The sequence below is a fragment of the Pteronotus mesoamericanus genome, unplaced genomic scaffold (genome assembly GCF_021234165.1).
Source record: "Pteronotus mesoamericanus isolate MK-2021 breed Mesoamerican mustached bat unplaced genomic scaffold, CSHL_Meso_final contig_50, whole genome shotgun sequence".
Classification (NCBI taxonomy): domain Eukaryota; kingdom Metazoa; phylum Chordata; class Mammalia; order Chiroptera; family Mormoopidae; genus Pteronotus; species Pteronotus mesoamericanus.
The window spans coordinates 6,704,877-6,732,841 of NW_026555186.1; the positions used below are offsets into that span (position 1 = coordinate 6,704,877).

A 27,965-nucleotide genomic window follows, 5' to 3' on the forward strand; every position below is an offset into this window, starting at 1 on the left:
GTTAAGAAGAAACTTACCTTCTAATCACAACTGCACATAAAATTTGTGGCTTGAATTCCCATGTCACCCTAAAACATTCCACCGAACCTCAGAGAGACTTGCCTATTCTTAATTCTGGTACTTGGATCGCTACGTTTCCCATTCAACAAGATGAGAGTTAGTCAGAGTCTCTAGCAGGAACAGTCTTCACTTGCACAAAGGAAGAATGTGGCTCTGAGCTACAAAAACAGTCCTGGGAGATAATTGCTTAGAGCTGCAAAAACCTGCACCCAAAGAGAGACAAACTATGACCTGTTATGTTGATGAGGTCGAAACGTGGTGCTGTTGATCTGAAAGTGCTAGGAAATGTTCTTCCAGAGACAGAACCCAAATAAGCAAAATACACAAAATACATAAAGATATGGTTAGAAATGACTCGACTTAGCCTGTCATAAAGAAACAGTGGTCCTTCAAAAAACTCTCAGGTGCGCTAACTAGAACCAATACAGGTTTTGGTCATTTTGCAGGGCTTGGCTTGCTCTGGCCTGCAGAACACACACCTCCACGCTAAGCCTGGACATGGTTTCACAGCCACCACCATCCTTTCCAACTCTTATGTAATTATTCTCAAAAAAGCTTTTAGCAGAGCAGGAAAGAGTATCATAGACGTCAGCACATGAGTACCCAGCTTCTCTTGTACCTAAGAGTGACACTCCTCAGCCAAACAAGTGAACGCTTCGTCTTTGGGTGAGAAGGTTAAGCCTGTCTTAACAGGGCTACACTAAGAAGCTCCTACCAATGACACGGGCCAGAAAGTCCCCTATTGTCACTGTGTTCTCCCATGCTTCAGGGGGGCCACCTCAGACAGGCGAGCAGCATCCCCGCCTTCACAGCTTTGGGCTCCCCTCTGAGGCGGTTCTTTCCCTAGGCAAAGACCTGAGAAATCAGCTTATAAGGTCTGTTCTATTTCTTTTAGATACTGGGTTTCTTACTCAAAACCAGGCCAATCTAAGTGTGTTTGACTCTGACACCTCTGAGATCATTAGAAAGGAAAAACCAAAAACAAGACCCAAACAAGAAACTGCTGGGGTAGCCCAGTGTGTGCAGAGAACACGTGTGTTTTGCAGATTCCACTTGGGCTTACCTTTTTCGCTCCTGTATTTCAAGCCCTTGCAAGGTCTCAGGTTGAGTCTTGGGGGCAAGGAGAGAGACTGCTGTGCGGCCTGTTGGCTCTGATGCTGTGCCAGACACTGACTCCGGCACCTGCACATCTACCTAATGCTGCAACACTTAATGAGGCTTCTGTAACAACCGCTTCACAGACGTTACTCTGTAGCAAGGTAAGCCAGCTTCCACACACCCCAGATACATGATTTTAGTACATTCACTATCCAGATGACTCATTGTACTGTTTGTTTTTATTCAATGCTAATAACACAGGTCATGCCATCCCCCATTTACCCAGTGTCTTAGAAGAAAGAGCCTGACCAGCTTTGCAGGCAGCAAATCAGTCACTTCCACAAGGCCCTGCTGGAGTGCGCAGTAAGTCAGCACATTTGTTAAATCAAGAAAAAAACCGATGCAGAAACTAAACCCTGGAGTCACAATGAATCAGCACAGGCCAAAGCCCATGCGGAGCTCTCCCTTTCTCCTCCAAGAACTGCCACCCATGGCTGGAGCGGCCAGGATCTCCGGCAGGTGCCTGCACTCCATACACACAGTCTTACCTCACAATCCAAACACTTGAGGTTTAGGTTTACAGGATGGCAGGGGTGTACTGAGATAACAATCATTTGTATGAATTTAGTCTGTTGAAAAAAGTAGTTGATGAGTTTGCTCGCTTAAAGTAAAATGTTAAAAATAACCACTCTGCATGCTGTTTCTGACTTTTACATTGTTTCACTCTCCTGTGATCAGCTACATCAGACATGACCCCTAACCTGGCAAGCTGAAGCAGGCGAATGTTTATGAGGCACAGGTACGCTCCTGTTGCTAAAAGACAAACAGGAACAACGTGGGGCAGGTCTAATTAAAACAGAGAAAAGCAGGTGTTTGGGTCTTGGAAAAAAGTGGTGGGAATGTTTCCCACTGCAAACTTGTATCGTCAGAGCCTGGAAACTATAGGCACTGTTGAAAGAGGAAAATTGTGGGCTGGAGGGAGGAGAGAAGAGAAAAGAAAAAGAAAGGGCAAGTCTTGCTTGCAAAATTCCTACTCAGAGATGACCCTGCATCCACAGCAGGAGCACAGGGACCTTTCTGGGGTGAGTGTCCCCTGGGCAGCCCACAACCCTGCAGTAGCGAGGAAGGCGCGTGCCTTGGCGTGTGGCCATGAAGCATCAGTGTCCGTCACGCAACCACTGAGGGAGACTCACTGGAAATGGCGATTCATGGCGGGGGCGGGGGGAGGGGGGGGAGTAGGAGAAGCTGTGCTTTTCACTCACACACCCAAGTCAGAAAACCCCTGATTTAGGAGAGAAAAAAATCATGTAGAAACCACAAGTAGACCTTCCCTTCCATCTTTCTTCCTCTCCCCTCCTGGCAGGGAGAAAATGATGCCAGGGTCTGAGGCAGGGAGGGGTGGAGGTGCCAGACGTTCTAAGAAAGTGATGGGGGGCGTCACTCAGAGGGGCCGGGCAGAAAGGTTGGGAGGTTGAGCAAATACACTAATTAAACAAATGAGTTAATATAGTGAGCATAAAGGGAGCCAGTTTTGTTGTTGTCTGAAAAGGAATATATAAACAAAATGGGAAAAGCTGGAAAGAACCCTGAGGTAGTAAATGAGAAATGGAAGTACCAGTTTTAAAACAGAGATAGACACAGATAGATACAGCAATAGCTGTAGATGTATGTGGATGAACAGATGGAAGGAAGGAAGGGAGGGAGGGAGGGAGGGAGGGAGGGATATCCACATATGTGTTTGCTGACTCTGTCAGAGGACCAAGCAGCACTGACACCCACCAAGTAAATAAGCCCTCTCAAGCACCCAGATCTTAACTTCCTAAATTCCACACAGCAGCACTAGGAACCATAAACATCTTGGTGAGATGGTTGATCTCAGGGATGAGGCAGGGGAAGGACAGGATGAATCTGGCAATCTCTTGTTATGGTAGAAAGTAATGCTCAAATAATGATAAGACTATATAGAGGAAAAAACACAAAAAGGGGTTCCTGCTAGCCAAGTGTGGATAATTTGGGCCTCAAAACTACTGGATTATAACCTGTTGAATATAAAAAGATTTTTGTAAATCCATACTGAAATAAAATGAATGAATGAATAAGAAAAGAGAGCTCTTCCTTATGATAGAAAAGGCCACCCAGTAAACACAGAACAAATGATGGAAACTAAGTGCTCATCATCACACAGCTGTTACAGTGGCAACTGACACGGGCAGGACTTGTCAGTGGATGCTAAAGCCACAAGGAGGAATCTGATGAGGAACTGGTACAGTTCTATCAGTGTATTTCTTCACAAAATGCTCGCTCATCAAAGATTTTCCGATGGCGATCTTCCACTGCAGACACCAACCTTGTCAAGCGGTCACGGTGAACATCACCCATCAGAGGATGGGTCTGCACCCTGGGACCCTGCTGTCACGCCCCCGTCAGCCCCTGAGAAAAAGTGAATGGGGAGGGAGGCTGAGGATCGTCCTACCTACAGAACGAAACGTAAAGGCCTGTGTTCTCTAAGACTGTCAAAGACACGAGGCAGGACCAGACTAAAGACCGTTACGCTAGGAAGGAGACGTGTCCACTACTGTAATGCATACTGATGGGTGCCATCCAGGGCCAGAAAAGAGACAGAGACGTAGCTGGAAAAGTGGGAATTATGAATGGGTCCGTAGGCAGGATGCCGTGTTGTGTCAATGTGGATGTGCCGACTGAAGAGAGATGGAGGGAGGGAGAGGGGGAAGCAAATGTGAAACTGGGCACTCTGGGTCAAGGGAGTGTGGGAGCACTTCTGTTCTGTTCTAGCACTTGCAGAGCCTTGAAACCACTTCAAAATTTAAATAGTTTAAGAGGCAAAAAAAAAAAAAAATTTTCATTCTGTTCTACTGAAAGTCTTTTCTATGCATCTAGTTCAAATTATTGTCTCCCTGAGTGTATAGCCCAAGGACTAAAAATTGTGGTTTAAGATCCCAGCCTAGGAAGCTGTCTACCTGCCATCAAAGTCTGAGTATCAATTTAAAATCTAATGAATCTGCACCACCGGTAAACATGTTTCCATGTCAAGATGCCCCATTTTTATAGAATGCAGCTGTAACAGTGAGAAAATTCTGTACTTTGCGAGAAGAACCCAGGGCTTCTGGCAGACTGAACCAGCCAGCTGGGCCAGAGCCGGTCAGGCCATGTGGATTCTAGGCAGGTCATGCAGGCAAAGACAGCAGCCCAGCTCCTGCCAGCCCCCTTGAGAACTCCCCAACCCCACAGTGGGCTGGAACCTGCGAGGCAATCAAAGGGCAGATCCTGGGGCTGATGCTGGCAGGTAGATAAGTGAAGGCCTAGTCCCACCGTGGATCACAAGGTCATTCATCTTCTGTATCACAGGCCGAAATCAGATGATGCACAGAGATGATACACTTGGGGAAACTGAATGTTTTTGGAACTCACAAACTCTTCATGAATCAGTGCAATACAAAAATCACAGATCTGTTCAATTTTTATTTTTACTATAAAAAAGGTTGGCTATCACTTATTTATGTAGTTCCTATTAAACTAGATAATCAAACTAGTTAATAAACACTGGATGCAAAATTCAGAAGCATATTATAGAGGTGACTATTCTTTATTTCCACGGACAATATAAAATAGTGCTAGAAAAGATAAAGGGATCTTGTTAGGCAAAAAGGTGACTAGAGAAACAAACATGTAGATATCACCTTCATGGGAAGGAGGTTTTACCACATTCCAAAGCCAAGCGTCATGGTGCATCAGACATCTTTAGTTCATCCTTGGGCACTCAGGGGTCAGGTAGGGACAGCTGCCTGGGGATGCGGAAAGGGCCAGACTGAAAAGCAAATGGCCAGTTTCTTCCCCACAACTTTTGCAGTGGATGCAGTTCACATCAAGGAAGATTTGGATTTAAAGATTTAATAAACATCTACTCTGTGCCCCGCCTTCTGCCGGTGAGTTGGAAACATTTTCTCATTGAAGTCTCCCACTAATCTTTCCCATTAGCATACACAGTATTAAAGATGCTCATTATTAAAGGAGAATGGGGAAGAGAAAGCCTTTGGGGAAAGCAAGAACGCATGGAATTCCAAAGCACTCCCACTGACCTCCAGGAATTAACCTGTGTCAGGAAGGCAGGCTAGCCTGAGGGCCAGACAACCAAGATGTGAGCGAGAGTGACACACTCGCCCTTTCTGTAGCTGTCATCATCACTGTGCAGAGCACACAATACGCCACCAGGGCAGCTCGGAACGTGACACCAGCCTGCTGGCATACACATTCTGGCTCCACCTCCTACAGCTCTTGACCTGGCACAAGTCACCTCATCGCTGAGCCTCGGTTCCCTCATCTGTAATAGCAGAGTTGATAATACCACAAGCCCCAGAGTTGTGAGCTTTAAATAACCTATTACATACAGTCCTTACAACCAAGCCTGGCACACAAGAAGGTGGCAGAAAATAGAGTACTAAATCATATTAAATAATTTACCCTAAAAGAATAAAGAAAACAGTACACTGAGATTTCTAAAACAGTGAGCAGCTTTACATACTTGCAAAAAGCACAGTGTGTGCTTTGCAATCCAGAACATGAAGCTGTGTCGGGTTTGCCTCTTTTCCAGAACGTTTCATTCAGGAAGATTAAATGGAGTTTGACTAGATGGACTAGCACATAAATGTTTATTTCCTAAATGCATGTAGACAAGAAGACTGGAATTTCATTTATGTTAGCAGATGAAAATCTAAGCCCTCTAAAGGAAATCCACACGTGTTGCAGGGCCATGAAACATTTGCTCACAGCCCACCACCCTCTTTTCCTTACTAGCTTTCATCCCCTACTCAAGTTAAAAAGTTATAATGAAATTGTAGTTTCCACTAAAAAATAAAAATTTTTTTTTCTAAGCTAGCCAAAATTTCGGGGTGTTTTTTTAAGATTTTATTTATTTATTTTTAGAGAGAGGGGAAGGGAGGGAGAAAAACATCATGTGTGGCTGCCTCTCATGCACCCCCCACTGGGGACCTGGCCCACAACCCGGGCATGTGCCCTGACTGGGGATCGAACTGGTGACCCTTTGCTTTGCAGTCCGGTGCTCAATCCACTAAGCCATATGAGCCAGGGTTTGGGGTTTGGTTTTTTTTTCCCCAGTGTTCATGCTGTGATACAAAAATACTGTTGCTCTGCAGCTGAAGTCGAACTGACTGCTCACCTCGGAATATGCCAGAGTGATGTGCTCGTATATTCCCTGGTGGTGATGAATGGCGTCCTCCAGATCCTGCAGCTCCGAAGGGAGGTCTACCTCACCGCAGGCTTTGCACCACGAGTCCACGTTACTCATGTACTTGGAAAGTTAAAAGAAAAAAAAGATTCTCTATCAATGGCAATGCATAGTGAAAAGGAGCAATTTTTTTATGTGGTTTTGAAATAAGGGCAGACGAGACATTCTAAGAAGACAGCATGGTTGAATCTCCATCTCATATGGCTTTCCTATGAGTTCTCATACTGGATTCCTCAACTCCACCCCTGAGTTTAAGTTCTGACAGAACTGGGGCTGTGCCCAGAAACCTACATGGAAATAAGGACCTCACATGACTCTATGGCCCACACCTGGGAACACACCTGGAGCAGCTCTACCCTGCATTATCTGTTTTGGGCATCCTGGTTACTTTTCCCACTTCACGTCTGAACTCACATTTCTAACCGCCCTGCCCTGTTGGCCACAGAGGACCCTCTCAGCCTCAGCAAGACAGCAAGGTGCAAGTCTCCTGGAGCTGTACTACAGCCTTCCTGCTTTCCTCTTACTTTAAATTGCTAATGGTTTCTTTCTTCCTTCCCCCTGCCTTTGGCATATATCTGTCCATTTTTCCCAACACTTTGACTTTCTTGAATAGACTGACTTTACCCACATTCCTACACTATGTGTAAGAATAGATTCAAAATGGATTAAAGACTTAAATGTAAGACTCAAAACTACAAAACTCCTAGAAGAAAACACAGGCAGCAAAATCTCTGACATTTCTCTTAGCAACAGTTTCTGTGCTATATGTCCTCAGGCAAGAAAAACAAAAGAAAAAAAATAAATGGGACTATATCAAACTAAAAAGTTTTTGCACAGCAAAGGAAACCATCAACAACAACAAAAAGACAACCTACTGAATGGGAGAAAATACTAGCCAATGACACATTCAATAAGTGGCTAATAGCCAAAATTTATAAAGAACTCAAACAACAGTAAAAACAAACAAACAAAACCCCACTCCTAATAAAAATGGGTAGAAAATATAAATAGACACTTCTCCAAAGAGGACATACAGATGGCCAACAAACATGTGAAAAGATGTTCAATAAGAAATGCAAATTAAAACCACAATGAGATACCACCTCATACCAGTCAGAATGGCTATCATCAATAAATCAACAAACAAGTGCTGGCAAGGTTGTAGAGAAAAGGGAATCCTACCACACTGTTGGTGGGAATGCAGACTGATATAGCCACTGTGGAAAACCGTATGGAGTTTCCTCAAAAAATTAAAAGTGGATCTGCCTTATGACCCAGCCATTCCACTTCTGGGTATATATCCAGAGAAACTTGAAAGAATATGTATACCCCTATATTCATTGCCACGTTACTTACAGTAGCCAAGATATGGAAGCAACCCAAGCACCCATCAATAGAAGAGCAGATAAAAAAGCTGTGGTATATACAGGGTGGGGCGAAAGTAGGTTAACAGTTGTTCATATAGAAAATAATAAAATGATTAATAAATAATGCAAGAATAAACTTTGTTTCATGTCCTCACAACTGTAAACCTACTTCTTCACCCACCCTGTATATGCAAGGGAATATTACTTGGTCACAAAATAAGAATGAAATCTTACCATCTGCGATAGTATGGATGAGCTGAGAGGATATAAGGCTATTGTGCTAAGTGAAATAAGTCTGTCAAAAAATGCCACATGATTTCACATATTTGTGGAATCTAAAGAACAAAATAAATGAACAAGCAAAATTGAAACAAACTCAAGCACTGAAAACAGACTGATGGTTGCCAGAGGGAAGGGGGCCGGGGAACTGAGTGAAAAGGGTGAAGGGATTAAAAAGTACAAATTGGTAGTTACAAAAGAGTCACGGGGCTGTAAAGTACAGCACAGAGAATACAGTCAATGATATTGTAATAACTATATATGGAGCCAGGTGGGTACTTGAAATATCTTGGGGAACACTTAGTATAGTATATGACTGTCTCATGACTATGCTAATCAGCTGAAACTAATATAAAATAATATTAAACGTAAACTGTAATTAAAAAATAAAATAAAATAAATGGTAATGGTAAATAACTGAAATCATTTACCTCCTATTAGGAAGAGCAACGGTCCCATTTTTCTACCCTTTTAAAAGCAAACGCACACAGGAGGAAGAGGAGACGGAGAAGGCCCCCAGACTCCTTGGCTGTGCCCCGAGTCTAAGGGCAGGCGAGGGGAGAGCAGACCGCTCAGGTCTGTCCTGCTTTGCAGGCAGACAAGGAGAGCATCCGCTGCAGGCTGCAGGACCAGGCTGCTGCCTGCCGTTCCCGTCTCTCCTCATTTTCTCCACTGCCACCCCCACATCTCCAGGATTCATCAATAGCTGAGAAACTGCTGCCAAATTTCCTAGGGAGTTCCTATCAGCATTCATCACATTAAGTGTCAAAGACAAGCAGCAGAAGGCCCAATTAAGGATGCTAATTCAATTAAGCCAAATAGACAGGGACATATTTCCCTGGGTTTCACCTCTTTTACTCCAGTTCTTTACTGTCTTTCTGCTTCCCAGGGAATGCAAAAGGTGGCTATTTTAAACAGGGTCACTGATCCGCCACACAGGAAATGCGCTATGATTCTCTTAAAATATATATATGAGAATCCTGTCCTAAACACTTACGCCATTTTGAGAAACTTAGACAACTCATCCAAATAATAACTGATTATAAAAATAATTTTATTGTTAATGCACTGGCTCAAAAAATATTTTTATGCAAATCTTAGGGGGTGAAACCAATTCGCGTGGCCTGAAGTGTCATCTGATAGCACGTGGTCTCTGAAGGCTTCAAACGTGACTAAACCGACACACACACAGGGGAATATCCTCATTGCCCTCCTTACAGTGCCAGCCTAACATTCTCAAGGCAATGGAAAGTAGTAATAAAATTACTTTACACCTCTCCCCCTCCGCACATATACAGGGATGACTAAGCGGGCATATTTTTAAGTATTTCTGGGATGGAGTGTTCTATAAATGTCAACTAGGTCAGGTTGAATGATTCTAACTATTCTTGATCTTAATTTCATTCTCTCCTACTTGATTATTGCATTTAACACCAATTACTAAGTTATTACAAACCGATTTCAATTATGAATTGACTGAGGTTACCTATCATCATTAATAAATCATCAGGTCAAATCAGTAATTAATTGCTCCTACACACTGGTCACTACAAAAAGCCCAAAACAAAGCAGAGTTACAACATATTCTTAAGAGGCTAAAACTCTTCTGATGTATCAAGGTGAAGACAAGTTTTGGTTATATAATACTTCACAATAAGCAGGTGTCAGATTAATATGTATCAAAACGATTAATAAAACATATTCAACTCCAATTTTTGAAGCAAGCAATAAAGAGAAACATTCAAGAAGTTTATATATGCCTGCAATAAAAGTAGTTTATTTATAATTTCTTAACATATCCCGAGGGTATTTAATTATACATAGCTGAAAAAATGTAACCACGTTCTAAATACATAGGAAAGGACAGCTTGCCACGTGGACACCTTGTGGAAGGTTTCGGTGCATCTAAACTCACTGGGCTAAAATATCCCAATGAAGGGGGGAGAACCTGGCCGTGGTTTGGCAGGGACTTTTGAGCAAGCATAATTTTTGCCGTTTATTTATGAGATGGCAACCCTAGATCCCTGCAGGCAAGTGCCAGCTCTGACCACTTTCTGAAAGGCTGATCACCCAAAGGATCCGTGAGCAGGTGCCACCAGAGCAGCAGTCCCATTGCGAGCCAAGCAAGAGGCTGTTCACAGGCGCTCCACAGAGAAAAAGTGTGCTGGGGTCAAGTCTGGTGTCAAAGGGCAACAGGTACCTACAGAATCGAACCTTTCAGAAACATGTAAAATGATAACGCACAATATGCATATGGTGGGGGGGCTAGTATGTTGTTTAGAAACTTCTCTGACCACCGTGCTACATTCCATCCCCCCACACATACGCACCCCCGTTACCATCTTGAAAACTTCGGTTTGGGATGACAACACCAGGGAACCTGTCTAGCAAAGGGCCTGACACTTCATAAAGGACAACAGAAGGTGGCTTCTGGACTCAAGCAAGGTCAGAGAAGCCAGTTCAGTGTTTGATGCTTTAAATGTTCAAGAGACCAAAATGTGTGAATGCCCAGCAACTGGCTGGACTCAGGGTAAAGTCAAGAGAGTGCGAGAGAATTAAATGCTCCTCCTTGAATTAAAGCAAGAGCCAGTTTCAGGACTGGGGATTCAGATGCTCAGCAGAACGGTGACTTTTTACAAGCATGCCTGAATAGGAGATAAGGGGAGTCTGGCTCAGCTGGCTGCAAAACTGAAGTACTGTTATTTTGCCCTGTATAATGCACATATACATGGGACTATTATACCCATGATATGTAATCGTTACACCCATGTATACTGTGCATCCTTATTTTTCCCCTCAAAAAATTTGGGCAAAAACGTTGGCATTATATACGGCAAAATAGGGGAAACAGATGATGGTAGAGTAATTAATAAATAAATTCTAAAGGAGGAGCTTGGATCATTAATTAGCAGATTGAGTTTCAAAGGCATTTATTCCACTACTCTCCATCTGCTGAGTGAGAGTGGGGGCTTCCGACTGGGAGCAGCCTGGCTCTCTGGCCCATTTTGTCTCCCACCACCCAGAGCTGGGGTCCTCACAGCTAGTGAATTTCACCCCCACCCACTTCTCACCCCCACCACCACAAGCTGGAATGGCAGTTGAGCACAGGTGGCTCGCTCAGATTAGGAGACAAAGGGACAGGAGCTTCCTAAAATGTAAAGTTTTAAAAAATAAAAGAATTTTTTCCTCTTTGGAAAAAATTAGGACTGATTGAATTTTATGTCTATATGTAAAATATATATGATGTCAAACTTCAGGGTTCTTTTCTTTCTTTTCTAATTTCCTCATTTTCTGTTTTCATTTCTAGAAAGTTCTACAGTAAGTTTTATTTCATCATTTCTACTCCTTTAGTCTTAACCAACACACTCCCTTTTTTCTGGTGACTTGCAGGGAGATGGGCTTCTGCTTCTGCCCAGGAAAGTCACAGGAAGGACAGGGCCTTTCCCACTGTGAGCCCAGCCCAGCTTTGATGGCTCCAACAGAGTAGGCTGAGAAAGACAGGTTCAGCGTGAACCAAAACAGGCCAATGATCATTCTAAGTACCTTACACCTGAATAACTTCATGAATACATTTTTCTTATGGACACATATAATACTCCAATTCCATGAGAATTTTGTTTTACTAAAAGCCGAGAATCAGACCTATGCTTTTAATAAAGTAAAACAACATTGAGATGGAAACAATTAGATGTGTATTATTTGCCTTAGAAATTCAACAGGGAATACAAAAGGAGTATTATTTTCCTCTGAATTTCAGCCCAGGCTTATGATAAAATTAGCCAGACGATAACTATGTCATGTTTACAGTAAATGTTACTTCTAAATTTTTTATGTAAAGTGAAACTTTATAAGAATATTAAAGTGCTTGTAAGAATAATATTTATAAAAATATTAAGTGCTTGTTTCTGAAATAGGAACTAAAAGATTTTCATAGACCTAATGGAAGTCCAAGCTTTGAGACCATGGGCAAATCACTCCCCAAATAAAACACAAGGACAATGCCATGAGCCCCATTTACTTCACTGGCCTGATTTAAAGAAGAAACGAGATATTGTGTTAAAGAGCTACAAATTTTAAAGGACTATGCAAATGCCAGTTGTTACTTTATTTCTGGCTATTATCAAATTAGAGGCCCTTAAAGCCATAGGTAAAAGGAGACTGGATTTATGGCTCATTCTGAGGGTGCAGTTCCATCAGTACAGACAGAACTCTCTGCAGCAATGGAAGTACAGTCTGTGCCACCTGGTAAGCGGCGTGCTTACCCATGTGCTACTGAGCATCTGAAACATGGATACTGTGACTAAGGAAATGAATTTCCATGTAATTCTACCTTTAGAGTATTTTATTAATATGTTTTATTGAAAGTGAAGGAGCTTCTATAGCTACATGCGATGACTGGCTACCACATGGGGCAGTGTAGCTCTAGTCTACATCATGTTTTTTAATAGTAAAAGTGAAAGCTTTTAAGGTGTAGTAAAATCAAGTCACTTTATTTCTTTTTTATTTTCTAATCCTCACCTGAGGACACATTTGTTGATTTTAGGGAGAGCAGAAGGGAAAGAGAAAGAAACGTTGATGAGAGAGAGAAACATTGACCCGTTGCCTCCCATATGGCCCCTGATGAGAGGGATCAAATCTGCAGCCTTTCAGTGTATGGGGTGACAGTCCAACCAACCGAGCTACCCGGCCAGGGCAAGTCATTTTATTTCTTTATGTTATAAAAGTGTAATTCTAATAACATTTGCTATGGGAACTTCTTAATACAAAGGGACTATCCAGTGGCTATACCACATGACCAAAAAAGTGAAGGCTGGAGCCTCCAACACTGTCTACCGATAAAGTCACTCACCCAGAGGTCATGTCTCCATAGCGACACACTGACATTCTGACTCTGCACGACCTCCACAGAAGAGACCGCGAGAGAGAAAGAATGGCCGAGACATCTCTGGAGAGCAAATGCCTACACCATGTCAGTCTCATCTAGTTTTAACCTCAAGATTCATGTTTATGAAACCACAGCAAATGCCAACATCAGAATATCCAGAGACAGAGCACCAAGGCCGGAGGCTCAGCACACACATGTCCCTCGCCGGGGCTGCAGTCCTGATAGGAAGGCTGCTTCCGTTTGTTCGGCCATTAAACACTGGGTCACGCACTTCGGTTCTATGTCCCCGTAATGAAATTCAAATTCTTAATGAGAACTCTGGATGGCTTTCAAAGAAGTGGCTATGATGGACACCTAACTTATGATGTCCCAGTTTCTGGGCCTTTCCCTACAGAGGTTATGAAAACAGCTTAGGCATAATTGGAAGGCAAAGCATTTATAAAGAAGGAAGAGCCCTGATTGCTGTGGCTCAGTGGGATGGGTGCCATCCTGCAAACTGCAAGTCGCCAGTTTGATTCCCCGTCAGGTCACATGCCTACATTTCAGGTTCAGTCCCTGGCTGGGGGCATGGGAGAGGCAACCGATCGATATTTCACACATCGCTATTCCTCTCACTCTCTTTCTCCCTCCCTTCCCCTCCCTCTAAAAAAATAATATAATCTTTAAAAAAAAAAAGGAACAAAGTTGACCTAGTCTTCTCCTGGGTAGGGGAAAAAACTATGTTAGTAAATGTGACCTTCTTCCACACAGCAGAACTGCAAGGATCTTACTTTTTCCTAATTCAGTGAAGGGGAAGATACACAATGTCGTTTTACTGGATGGTAAGGAAACACTTGCTGAAGACACACTAATGTGCTGGGGACACACCTCAGCTGCCCAGGCAGGCCTTACTGCCTCAGTCAAAGTTCATCAAAGATGCCGGGCCACTCCCTCACCAGACCACTCAGTCCCTAAGCTCTGCTTTGGCTTCTTCTCTGGACACGTGATGTGCACGGAGACCTCCAGCACTGCTATGGTTTACACAGGATACCAAGAAATTCAGTTCAATAATACAGTCATCTAGCTTAGTTCCCTTCAAATCCATAACTTACAGCCACTCATTTTATCCCAATAAAAACAGCCCAGATTTCTTCAACTTTGCTGCAAGTACGAAATTTTTAATAATAAAACATGGTGGGGAAAAACGCCCCATGGCACTCTCATTTCTAGATTATTTTCAGGCAGGTCAGGGCAGCAATTAATCTTTTGGCTGATTTACAATGCTGAATCCTGCCATGTTTATGAAAGAGATTTTTCCCTACGCCTTATTACGCTTCAGACTACCTGCCTTTCACCCAAGCGGCATGTGATGCTTCAAATTTATTCATATCATCTTGACACACCTTTCTGAGGGCCCAGTACCAATTTATACCCCCGCCCCAGTTCCGGGGGGCTGCTGTGCCCCACACCGGGTCACCATTCCAGCTGACACATGGACGGGCAGCACACGGCTCGCCTGCCCACTCACAGGAGGGCCCAGTGAACAGCACACCACTACGTCGCACAATGACAGGGACTGGAGCGGGCCACAGAGTCCTGCAGACAGTGCTATTTTAAGGAGGAGGAGGTTCCTATTACTTTAAAAGAGCTGTTTTTGAGTGGGAGCTTTTACTTATCCTTTATCATAAAACTAGTTAAATGCATATGGTTAGTAAGCAGAAAAATCTTACAGCTGAAACTTGAAAGTCCCTTTTCACAGCTTAGCTTTTATATGAGGTGATTAAGGTTTTTTCTCTTCTTAGTCCACTCAGTTTCCTCTCTCGTTTCACACTTTAAAGGTTTCTAGAGTTGAGATCACTACTAATTAGTGTCTTGTGCAACATCCCAGCTGCCTTGCCCGAAGCCCAGGCAAGCCGGGGCCTCTGCCTTACTTACATTTACTGACTTCCCTCCTCAACAGAGACTGTTTCTAGATTAAAGAGATAATATTTCCTTCTTAGAAGCATCAGTGAAAATCCCTATGTATATAGTTTTCCACAAAAAAAGCTGTACTACTATTTTTCCTTTAAGAAAGGGCAACCATTTGCCTCTTCCTCATATGTCTGTCCAGTGGCTAAAAGTTCCTGTGCTCTTTGTCACCATCCTAAAAAAGAATCTCCCTGTCCAGCACCCCTTCCACGCTGAGGTTTGCCACTTTCTTTTTGCTACTTTCAGAGCATGTTTACTTCAGCTGGTTTGTTTGAGAAAGGGATTGCGGAGGTGTGGGGAGCATTCCCGGCATGTATTACACATTACACAGGACCTCTTAAATCAGCTAGTTTGACCAGCACGTCAGCCAATGTGTCAGAATCATATAAATCATTTAATAACTGTGGAAGACACTGAAAGCTGCCTGCCCCACAGACCCTCCCCCACCCAGCCCTCGCTGGCCGAGCCTGCCTGCTGCTGTGGGGCCTAAAAAGCTGGACATGCCCCTTCCACCCTCCCGTGCGCCAGGGCGTGGGCACTCCCCACTGCTGAACTAGGGGAAGGCCCTGGGGCGGCGGGACCCTCTGACAACAATGCTTCCCTGGTAAAAGTCAGGGCTGAAGACACTCAGTGCCAGCCCTGCATTCGCTGGACACCACAGTTGAGGGGCTGGTGCTGGGAGCTATGGCACACATCCTGTGACCGTGGGGGGAAGGTCAGACAGACCGAGGACAGCTGACCCCAGCCCTGGCATCTGGCATCGTCGTCAGGCCAGACCTCCCTATCCTTTGTCCCTTCTTGTTTCAAGAGGAAAGCAAAGCCCTGGTATTTAAACCTAATAGTCAGGCATTCTGTTATTTGCTGCCAAAGCATCCTAATCAGAATCCTGAAGCGATGACAATGAAGAAGAGAGGGAGGAAGAACAGGAAGAGAGGGAGAAGAGGGATAAAGAACTGCGGCTACCACTTCTTAGTACTCACTGTGTGTATCAGGCACTGTGCAGGGCACCTGATAGGAATGATCTCATTTACACGATAAAACACTCCTCTCAAGTAGAGACTTTTACTCCTAACTTACAATGAGAACCCTAAGGCACAGGGTTCTAAATCACTTGCGTAACATTGCCCAGCAAGGGGTGAGACTGCTGGGGGTTTCACTCGCAGCGGACTGATTCAGAGCTCAGGTTGTTAGGTGCCACACAAAAGGCCTCCAAGGCGCTGGCTGCAGGGATGGAGGCACTGGAGGAGGCAGTGTTCCGGGCACCGCCTCGTGACAGGCACTGACCTTCTCCGCCTTCTGGTGGAAAACGGAGGACATGTCCAGCAAGGTGCTGCGCTCGTCCAGTGCGGCAGCAAATGCCTTCCACTCTTGCTCCAGCTGATTCGCGATCTGTTTAATCTGCTGGGAGGCGTAGTGGCCGGACTCCACCAAGCGATTGGCCACCGACATGATCCGGTTTATGTTGACATACACGTTCTGAGAGAGGGGCAGAAAAAGAGGGCTCCTTAAGGGAAGGTAAACAAGAGGTTTCTTTTAAAACACATGAAGAGCATTTTCTGAAATATGACCTATTCACTTATCATATTTCAAAGAGCAGAATCACCTGCTACGTAACAGTATGCATATTTGCTACGTGGATTTCCATAAATTCTAAGTATTAGTTCCTATTTCTGTTTTTAAGACTGCAAAATTACAAACCAGCTAGCTGAAAGTCCTATTGTTAGGGCCAGAGCAATCAAATGCACAAGTGTGAGCACACAAATATACTATTACTCACTTCTTGGCTCCTGATCCTGAAAAGGGTCCAGATGGCACACATACCAACTAGCAGTCACCCAGAACTGCAGGAACCCAACATTTCAGTTTCTAAACCACTAAATGTGTACTTAGCAATCCAAGGCTATTTGTGTGAAAACAAGCTCTCCTTTCTACATAATCCCAAATCATCTTTTTGGTGCCAACTGAAAATATTCTGTAAATGGATCCACTTTCTCCAAGGAAAATGAACTGGAGCATAGAACAATGCTGTGTTCAAATGTTCAATCAAGCTTTTTTACTCTGTTGAAATTCCTATCTTCAGGGCCACCAGTTTATTGCAAAAATACAGGAGCAAAGCTTAAAAAAAAAAAAAAAAAAAAAAAAAAAACCCTGAACTTTTTGCAAAACAACTTCTCACTATGGTATTTCCCTTTCCACCTCGGCTATTTTTTGAGGGTCCTGATATAACCAAGGCTGGGGTGGGAGCACACCTCCTTCAACAAAACCCAGGCTGTTGTTTTTCACATACTTAAGATTTTTTTTTTGTGATGTTCTCCATAGGTCCCCCAAAATCATAAACACAACTCTGGCTCCTCCCAGTCTTCCCCCTACACCTCATCACCTTCTCTGTCCAAACCCCTCTACATTCGCCTCTCTTCTTCCCTTCCTGAACTGGTCCTTTGGGCCAGTCTCCCACTGCCTGGCACCCAGACCTCTGCAAAAGCCTTGTGGTTGTTACCTGGTCTGCAGTCCACCCAAGTAAGCATCCTGAAGAATTCACTTGTCCATTCTTTCCCTGCACCTTCTTTTACTTAACTTTTCCTCCATTTCTGACCCAAACCTGAACTAGGTGGAGCTGCCTAGATCTGGCATCAGAAAACTAGACTTCAGCCTCCAAGATACTTTTCTGGGCTGCATCTGCAGGCTAGAATCGGTGAACAGATGGCTGAGTGTGGAGAGTGGCAGGGAAAGAGTACACTCTGGGAGGCTGTGAGCACCAGTCAAGGGCGCGATCAGCAGGGAACTGGCCTCACTGGCTCATGTGGCATTAATGCTCTCACAAGTGTCCTTTAAGTCAAAAGCAGTGCCTCCCTTGCTCACATGCATATTCTCTCTCTTTAGTGACAGTTAACTATGTCTGCTAATGTTTGCTTTCTCTACGTCCTTAAAGAGGAAAATCAACCCAAAAGCTCTGTAGGAACAGTTCAAGCAGATGCCCTCTGTTAGAATCCAAACAAGAGCTCTCCATTCTGGTGGTTCACCACTGGGACCCACTGAGGGGACTCACTGCTCTAGAATCCATTACAATTTCCTGCCTTACTTTTATGGCCTCCAACAGGCTATGCTCATAGACTATAGAGTACTGTTCTGTGCATATCTCCATTTCCTCATACCTCTTCCATATCTCCATTTCTTCTATCACAGGTGAAGGAACCCAGTGGCACATAGCAACCTACACTCAAATACGACATTGCACAATACCCTACAAGTACCTACACCTCCATCCTTACCAGCACTCCTTTTAAAATAATCTGTGATAGTATAGTGATCATACTTACTGGTATCCCCTAATATGCTTTATTTAAAGACTGTCAACTTGGCGTATTGATATTTATCAATAGTATTCTCCTTTTCTCTTTCAAAAGTATTCAAAAACGCTGTGAATAATACAAGAAAGGGCTGAGGTTAACAGGCCCTTGTTCTGCATAAATAAAAGTCCTAGATGAAGGCTAAGGATTCATGGAGCTGTTCAGAACAAGGGGCAGGGCAGGGCAGGCCTGGAAAGCAGACCCCAGTCATCACCCAGCACGGCACAGGGCTACCATATTCCTTTAATTAACATTTCAACGTAGAAACATAATAGAGATGTATTGTAGAAATTTAGAAAGTATACTTGAACCGAAAAAAAGAAAAAGCCATACTTTTCAGTTTGTTTTAAAAGTATTCTTAATTAAATTGATGAGATTACTGACTGTGATAATCATTTATCAAGTATTTATTATGTGTTCAGCCCTACGCTTAGCTTTTCATATATGCAGAAAAAAGAAAATAATTTTGACAACATGGAAGGTAGACATCACTCCTACTTCACAGATGAGGGAGCCAAGGCTCAGAGTTTGTTCAGGAGCCAGCCCAAGGTCACGCAGGAGATAGGAAAGTCAAAATTAAAACCCCTGTACTCATAACCCACGCTCCTGTGTTCCACCCTATGCTTCCCATTCAGTTGATACCTAAGTCTGTCACTAACAATGCTAAAATATATTTAAATATTTCTGGTTTTTTAAATATGTAATACAGTGAACTGATTGTGCTTTTCAACAATAGTTGAAGTTTCAGACTAGTTTGAAAAATTGGTGGGGATTTTTAGGAAGAAGTTCTTCTAAGAAGCTGCCCCCAAATGCAAACATTTCGGCTCTCCTTAACTAGGCCCGGGTTTGATGATTTACACCTGAGATTTTCTTCCTTAAACTCTAGGACAGATATCAAATGTCTTGATGGTATCTGTTACAAAAATTTTATTGCTAATCTGAATTAACTGCTAATTGAAACTAATTAATTTGAAGCACTAAGTTGACCAAACTTTAATTAAATGGCATCTTAATTAATTTAAATCATGACCCCATCTATGTACTTTTTCAATGCTCTGAAACAAATGTTACAAGGCCTACGAGTGATTAATTCTCACAGGCTAGTCAAAGTCCAACCCCAAACTCCTTGTCCTTGAAGAGGAAATTTCTAGCATCTTACTTGTCTATAGAAGCAACCATATATCCTGTAAAACAATGCATCGTTTTTAATTCTACTAACTGCAGAAAACATAACCAAAGTGCTATTCAAAATTCACTGCTGGGTCTTTTCAGTTTCTGCAATGCAGCCCTGCAGCGAGCCCTATCTGGCCACAACAGACCGAGGCTGTCCAGAGCATCAAACTCAGAGAGGGCCAGGGGATTCCAAGCAGGGCTGACAGCCAGACCGCAGTCCTTCAGTTCAACCTGGAAGGAAGCCTCATGTCTTAGGAGAACTAGGGTATGCCTTTGAGGTTAAAAGCAGGCTGGCTGATTCTTTCGTCTTCAAGGACAGCCAGCACATTGACAGGGTCTGTTCAGGGAGCGCGCTAGGCCTCCATCCAAGAGGCTTTTCCAGAGCCCCTGCAGGCTCCTAAGAGTAGAGCACAGGAACTGACTTCCACGTAGCTGGTTCAAGGTTCACTGGTTTGTCTGCTGGCTCATTTTCCTTTTTGTTTGCCGAAAACTGAAAACCAGCTACTTAGACACTGCTAACACTGAGAATGTCCCACACTTGGAGGTCAGCTGCCACCATCCAATCAGTAACTCTGAAGGCCACACACAGCCTCCTGGCTGCCTGCTGGGATGTGATCTGTGTAAACGCCTCCCGTTTGCTCAAATACTTTCCCATATGGGATACATCGATTCTGACGGGATCTTACCATACAGTTCATAGCAAAGTGGTTGTGCTGTGTCTGAAGCTCCATTGCATGAGGATGGCTGGTCCCAATCTCAGTGTAGCTGTTCAGAAACAGGCCCTTGTTGTGTGTGATCCAGTCAAACATCTATCAGAACAAAAAAGACAACCTGGAATCACTCCAGAAAGGGAAATGACTGACACGAACCCAGGAACAAGGCTAAACGCAGAAAAGGCAACAAACATCCTCTCTCTGATAACCTCTCTGAGACATCTGGGATCAGAAAATTGACTTCTCAGAAGTCAGCACAGTTCTGAACTTGCAGGATCTATAAGAAAATCTTACATAATGGGTTCCTTTGACAGATAAAGAATTAAGGAGCAAAGGTCTTCAAATCCCTCAGGCTAACTAAGAGCTCTAATCTTTTGACTCTCAACCTGGCTCCCCTGCTATGCTGAACCACTTAACAGGCCACACTGCTCTTCAGTTAAAGACCTATTAGGTAAAATTAGGGATTTATGGTCTCTTGGTAGGTTTTGCTATGCCCTCAGATTACCAATAGCAATTCCAAAGACTAAAAGTTCATGTTCTTTAATATAAGAAGTATAATAGAAGCCTGGGAAAAATGCAAACTGTGAAATTTACTGTGAAAATAAAAAAAGGATTGGGAAAAAATTAACAAAGACATCTTTCTTAAGGTTCCATGGAGCTGCTACCTAGAAAAGGATGTTCAATCACATTGTTCACAGGGAAAACATTCAAGGGGAGAGAAATAGCCTATCAATGAGCAATGCTACTATAACTTGAACCAGAATACCAGAGATGGCCAGCCGTTTTTCTAGTAATTGAAGTATTTTCTAGTGTCTTTGACAAGGCAGTACTTAAAGCAGTACTTAAAGTAAGTACACTGACAGATATGTTAAAAGCTTACCAAATAATAGTACTCGATGGTCACCTTTCAAAAGGTCCTTTTATATCAAAGATTTCTAATGTAGTTTTTTTACTTTACAAAACATTCTCCTATCCATGAAAAAATTCCAATGAGCTCAAATGAAGAGGGATCAATTCACCCACATTAATGGCTTGCAACACATTCCTATAAATAAGTGCACTGTTTTCACACAGCTACGAGTGAGTTAGCCAGGAACTGACAAGAATTCTCACTGACTAGTTAGTTTGTCTGGAGCACAAGAATAACACATGAGACCATAAACAATCATTGCCTGTATTTCCCAGAAGCTATTATTTTTAATGAGTTATTCACCGTTCTATAAAAAAAAAAATAATAGATCTGAATGGTGTTCTGTCACTAGCTTTTTATATGTGGAAGGGCAGTTATTAGCAAAAGACATATATGTACATAATTATTGCTTTCAATAATATAACCCTATAAAATTTTCACTCTTTTAGCTGAAGACATCATTCTTATCTCTCTTACAGGCATTCTAAACCAAGCTATCAGTAATTAATAGCTCAAAGTTTCTAAAATAGCACTGACTTGCACAATGAGTAACACTGAGAAGCAGATTTAGGGCGCTCCCTCAACTGACACTTGCCGTTTCTAATCAATGCCACAAGAGTACCTTACCCTGCCCCAGCCCTCTCTCTTCACCACACTGGCCTTGGCTGCTGAGACCTAATGATCCAGGAAGCTTCCCTCCACGTCTCATGTTAGCATCCCTCTCCCTTCTCCTTTACCTTCTCAGCATCCTGTTCAAACAGCCTCAGCTGAAAGCACTGGTCCAGCTTCAGTTTCCTCACATGCCACATCTGGTGCAGATGCTGCCGTGTCGAGTGCAGCCTGTCCAACATGGCGGACACCTTGGGTAAGAGGCTCTGCAGGTCCGCATTGCCTGACCCTGAGTTCTTTTTGGGAAAGCTGTCACTGCTCTGAATCCTCTGGAGCAGCTTCTGTCCCTCTAAATCCAAGTCCTCTATGGGGGCCTTAATCACCTTCTTCTTCAGCTGGGAATGTTCCTCGATCATATTCCGAGCCCCGTCTAAATCCTGAGGCAACTCCTTCTTGGCTAGGATGTCCTGAAGTTCCTCCAGCCGAGAGAGCATGTGGGTTGCATTGCTAATGTAATCTTCAAAAGCAACTCTGATTTCAATCCATTCTTCATGGTTGTATTCCAAGCAGCCATCAAACTCGGGAGTTAGCTGAGAAGGATCAACTACTTTGGTAAGGCCTTCTAAAGAGACCATATTTGTCTTAAGGGGGAAAAAAAATATGTATGAGAAGATGAACCTACTCTACACAGTCTTATCATAAAGCAACTAGCAATGCTTAGTCACAGAGTTTCAAACAGAAAGCAAGTAATCTACTTACAGAAAACACACCTTGTTCTGGCCCCATGAAAATAAATGTAAATAAAAGAAACATTATAGTAGAGTCAGTGGAAATAAACCCATAGTGCAGCACATAGACTCATGTATTTCATGAGAGCTAAAGAAATTTGCTTTCTTTCCAAGACTGTGGAATTTAACACACTGTCTTAGGCACATTAACCGGGAAATGTGCTAAACTGCCAAGTACACAGCAGGCGATTCAGAAATTGCACTTTTGTCACCGCAGCCTTCCTCGTCCATGCCACTCTGCCATCTCACTCCCAACAAAGACCTCTGCCAAGGCTTCTCACCACCTGCAATCAGGCTAACGTCCTGTTCATAGGCTTCAACAACCCTCTGGAGCACCGGCTCCCACAAAAGATACTTACTTGTGGACTGTGTATTAGGTGACTGATCGATGCTGCTATGACCAGACCACCCTCATCATTCCTCTTTCCTAAGCCCCACCTCCCATCAAGTAACAGATGAGAGGATATGAATGACTTTTTTTTAATGTAGAAAATATACAAGGGTGAGCAAGAAAGCTGGCTGAAGCTCTTTTCACAAAGGTAAAGACAGAACGGTTCATTCACTGCAATGATGCACCACGATTCTGAGCAGTACAAGTGTTGTACATAATCTGTACTATGTGACAAAGTTTTAGTCAATTACAACCTAAACAGGAAATTTTAAACTCACCCTACCTGTCAGGTGCGCTGCAGGAGTAATATAGGAATTATGCCTCAAGGAAGGCATGAGGGGCGGGGGCAATTAAATGCGAACACAAAGGTAAAGAAAGAATATTTGTGGCCTAGAGCCAAAAGACAAAAGAGAGAATAGCCCCGCCTGTCACCTCCAGCCTCAGAGAAGGCCACAGCTGCATCGCTGTGCTGTCTGGCAAAGGACAGCTGAGCTAGAAAGAGGGGCTGCTTCTTATAGAGAATGTGACTATAAGTTCATCCCTGTCTCATTTGCCTGGACTTTTAATAATGTCCGTGGAGACAAACAAGTTCATTAGAAAAACCAGCACAGATAACCTTAAAGGCCTGAGGGAGAGAGCAAATTTAAACAAAAACTTGCATGCATTATTTTGCCACACCATTATTTCTGCTTAAACCGTGTATAATTAAATACAACACATTTTAAATTCTGCATGAAGAAAATAGTAAGACCCAATAAATTGTCCTCCCAAATCACTTCTAATTGTATATGAATATAAAGGCTTGCTGGTTCCATGTTTCAACCAAATCCTTTGAATGTTGTTTTAAGTCAAAACTGAATTCAGGTTTCAGACTGAAAAATCAGTACCATGGAAAGAGATTTAAAAAAAATGCAAGTAACACACATGTGAAAACACTTTGAACAGTGTAACATGTAACATAAAGCTCAAAAATTAATACTTGGTGATATATTTAATACTGTAATTGCCGTGAAGGGGACCAAAGTTTTGCTGCATCCAAATATGTCTTTTGGGATACTGATTTTAAGCTGGTTATTAACAAAAAATAGACTCAGGAAGAACCTTTCATCCTTTACCTGCCCCAAGGAATACAGGTAGAAAAAAACCCACTTAAAGGAAGAGAACATCACCTTGGCATCATGATATAAACTCAAACTGACAGATGGGGCAAAGCCTGTCTGTTGGACTCCCCTCTGTATCCCATTGTTTCTGGGTGGCCCAGCAAGAATTTGTTGACCATAGTTTACTCTTTCTCATCTCCCTGCTTTCCCTTTGAAATCCCAGACCTCTGCCTCCTTCTCCTTCGTCCAAAATGGCATATACACCTCAACTGCCCAGTGTGTCTTTGGGTCACATTTTCTTATAGCCCTACTGCATGTACATCTGTAATAAATTTTGAACATTTTCTGTTAGTCTGTCTCACACTAATCTGATAATGAGACCAGACAGAAAACTTAGAACAGTGGGAAAGAAAGTATTGTTTGCACCCCCACACTGTTTACTTTAAAATACATGCATATATTCACTGAACCCTAATGTTTGTGAAAGTTGCTAGAAGAAGCAAAAGCAATCTATTATTATAATTTATTATCAGAAAATACTCAAATTGTATTAAAGAATATGGCATTAATGTAGTTTCAAGCTAGCCAGGAGGCTTTTCCCCCATAATCATCTCATTAAACTAACTGCATCAAAGCCTTGTCGGAACCTTGGTAACTTAAGGTAGAGGTTATAATGGAAAAGAAAGGAAATTAACAGGTTGAAGTTCATTTGATACACTGCCTGCGAGGCAGCAACCTTACCTACCATCCAAAACCAAGTTAACCAAAATTAAACCCACTCTAGGTAAAATGATCTACTAGGGTACCACAAGAAATGAACCTAAATTTTGTCAATTCATGCAAAAACTAATTTTACATAGTACATAAGATAGGCAATTCCCATTTAATATATGGCTTTAACAATCTATTATCAGCCCTGGCTAGTGTGAACTGAAAGGCTGCTAGTTTGATTCCCAGTTGGGGCCCATGCCTGGGCCGTAGGCCGGGTCCATGCGAGAAGCAGCCAATCAATGTCTCTCTCACACAGCAATAGTTCTTTCCCTCTCTTTCTCCCTCCTGTCCCCCTCCCTAAAACTAAACTTTTTTAAAAATCTATTATCAGCCTAAGATGATGAGGAAAAAGTCATTTTTCAATAAACCACATGTATGGATATAGTTGGTCTGGCCACACATGGAAGTTACCTCAAATTCAAATTTAGAACTGCCAAAATTAGTCCTCTGTTTCTGCCAAAAGTTGTCTGGCTTGATTATCAGTGCAACATGAATGCAGCAGGGGAAGGATTCTTGCAGGATCTTCAGCAGAGGCTTAATGGAGTCCCACTTGGACCCACGCATGTCCACAATCACCGTGAAGCCTCGCTTGCAGACTTCTTCACTAGAGAGAAAGAAAACACAAGTTCAAGCCACACAACTCTTGTTCTCTTTTCTGGGCACAGTCCCTCTGGACAATGGTGACTCTGCCTGCTTCCTCCTGGTGGCTGTGGGGTCACTGACAAGTGAGGAACAGAAGGGACGGGGCGCCTCCCTCCACCCCCGGCTCCACAGCCTGGTTGCAGGTCAGCACAGTGGACAGTGCGGAGGGGCACGGAAGGATATTGGAAATCGATTCAGAAAGAGCTCAAGTCTTACCCGTGGAACCAAACTCTTTCTCACCCTCCCTTGTCATGAAAGAATAGCCATGGCTATTTGTGCATCCAGGAACAATGATGACTTAAAATAGAGTTCAACGGTGAAAACATTTAAAACTTCATTTTGTATTTATGGTTTTGCAGCCTGTCTCCTCTTTAGGAGAAAAACAGCTCTTGGGTATTAACTGATCACACATGCTGCCTAGCAACTATTACAGCACAGGCCCTTGGTGAGCGCTAAATGGGGCCAGACCTCTGCCGTGTGCACACCACCCAGGTGGGGTGTCATAGCCCCCGCAACCCGTGCGCTGTCAGCAAAGGCAGGAACTTTTCAATGTGCCGTCTTACTCCTTTTCACTGGTCCCAGAACGCTGGGCTGTCTCAGAGGTTCCCCAGGGTGCCCTGCTGATCACTGGGGGCTGGCGGAGCTGTGGGGTCAATCTATTTTCATAGTAACACTGCGATTATTTGCCTTTTCACCCAGTTGCAAAGGCAGTGGTAGGAGCTCTGTGACACTTGGCACGTATCAAGGCAGTGCAAGAAGTCATCGTACTCTTCCTCTCTGCATTCTTACAGTATCAACAAACAAACCAAAAAGCCAATTTTTTAGTGACCTTGATGAAGCAATACAAATTACTAATTTTATTCAATCTCAACCCCTGACTACGTCATAAATACATATAATGTGCTCCTGTAATAAGGAATAAACGACAGGGGTCAGAGTCCTTAAACACAGGAGAAAGCGCTAGTCTCACTTGGTGGTACCTTCAGGTTTACCCGGCCTTACACTTAAGGAACAGCCTTATCCTCACCACTGCATAGTAGGTACACAGTCCGCACAGGCCGCTAATGCTGGTGCAGACGTGAACCAGGTGACAGCTGCCTGTGAGCACTTCGGAAATCCACCTCAAGCCTCATGGTCACCAAACAGGAATTTTAGGTTTTCACCCAGCATAGACGTACCAGAACTATGGGAAAAGTATTGGACGTTTTTTCTGCCTCATGTAATCACCCTGAGAAACTAGTCTAAATTAAAAACTCAGAAAACTAATTGCTACCATTAAGGGATGTTAAAAAGTCAAAAAAATTTTAAGTCAAAATTAAAACCAATTTCATGCTCTCTTGCATGAGTTCACCCCTCTTCCCTCTCCCTCCCTTTTCCATACACACACACACACACACACACACACACACACACACACACACACACACACGCACACACACGCGCGCGCGCGCACTCTCCTTTTCCCTGTCCTGATTCACGTCACCGGAATAATGGCGTCCCAAGGCTCACAGGCAGTTCCCAAGGCAGCTATATCGGTGTAAGAGGGTGCCACACAAGTATTCTGGAAAAGTCTGTGGGGACAAAGCCTGAGTAGATGGTGGCTCACAATCTGAGGAACATGGTGTTGAAAGCCATAAAGAGAAAATGGGTGGATCTGGCAGCCTAGCTTCTCAGTCAAATGTGGAAAACTGTAGGAATGATCTGACTGACTTCAGTCACCTAGTCCTGTATGACTAGGAGCTTGAAAGGCGTTACCATTCAGCTCACACACTCCTCATGCTACCCCGACTCAGGGTCTCATGTAGGTCCTGGGCCACAACCCAGCCAACACCAAAGGCCGTCTTCACAAATCCTAGAGGCAAACAGGGCATCCGGAAATGTCTGAAAATCTCCCAAGTCACTGCATTTAAGAGTTCTGGACCTCCTTGGGCTCTAACAGGGTTCGCAGGGTTGCAAGATTCCATTCAGGAGAGACGTCAGGGCTCTGAAGCCCCGGGGGCAAGACCAGCCTGAGCAGGACGAAGCCTTGTCCTCTGTCCAGGCTCCCAGGCTCTGCTCCCACACAAGGGCAGGACACTACATAACCCTCGCAGTGTGTCTTACTGTTTTATTAGTTGCTGTTTGGTAGACTGCACTTTAAACATCAGTCTTCGCTATATCAAGACAAATTCTCTGGCAGCCGCTCTTCTTCTTCACACAGCCTACAGAGTATGTGCATGGAACTACAAAGCCCCTGCACTTGAAAGGGGCTTAAAGAGAATCCTGAATAACTCCAGTCTTAACAAGAGGAACAAGCTGAAGAAGGACACAGCCAAAAGGCACCCTGAGCTTGCACAGTTTACAGAAGGATTAACTATTCACCTTCCTCCACAATCAAACTGTTAGCACCCAATGACTTTCCAAGAAATGAAAACTGTGCATGCGCTGGGCTGGGAGTGCACATACTTTCAATCCATCTGTCTTTACCAAGTTCAAAGTCAGTCATGATTAGGAAACCTTCTGGAACCCAGTTCTGCTCGTGAGCAGCTAAGGAACACATGCAGTTGGCAACAAGAGGTGGACTACAGCTATTCCTTCGCCACAAATGCTTGGTAAGGAGCACATTGGATACTGTGTCTTAGG

At 43.5% G+C, this 27,965-nt stretch overlaps 1 protein-coding gene across 4 annotated transcripts in view; it reads right to left on the reverse strand.

Moving 5' to 3' along the window:
- TRIO (trio Rho guanine nucleotide exchange factor) overlaps positions 1–27,965 on the reverse strand; it is a 317,818-nt gene that overhangs the window by 166,893 nt on the left and 122,960 nt on the right. For all 4 annotated transcript variants that reach the window (XM_054578325.1, XM_054578323.1, XM_054578324.1 and 1 more), the window contains exons 4-8: positions 25,113–25,305; positions 21,780–22,292; positions 20,106–20,228; positions 16,184–16,375; positions 6,353–6,484 (exon numbers count right to left, since the gene is read on the reverse strand). In XM_054578325.1, coding sequence (XP_054434300.1) covers positions 6,353–6,484; positions 16,184–16,375; positions 20,106–20,228; positions 21,780–22,292; positions 25,113–25,305 — 1,153 coding nt within the window. The remainder of the gene's footprint in view (positions 1–6,352; positions 6,485–16,183; positions 16,376–20,105; positions 20,229–21,779; positions 22,293–25,112; positions 25,306–27,965) is intronic.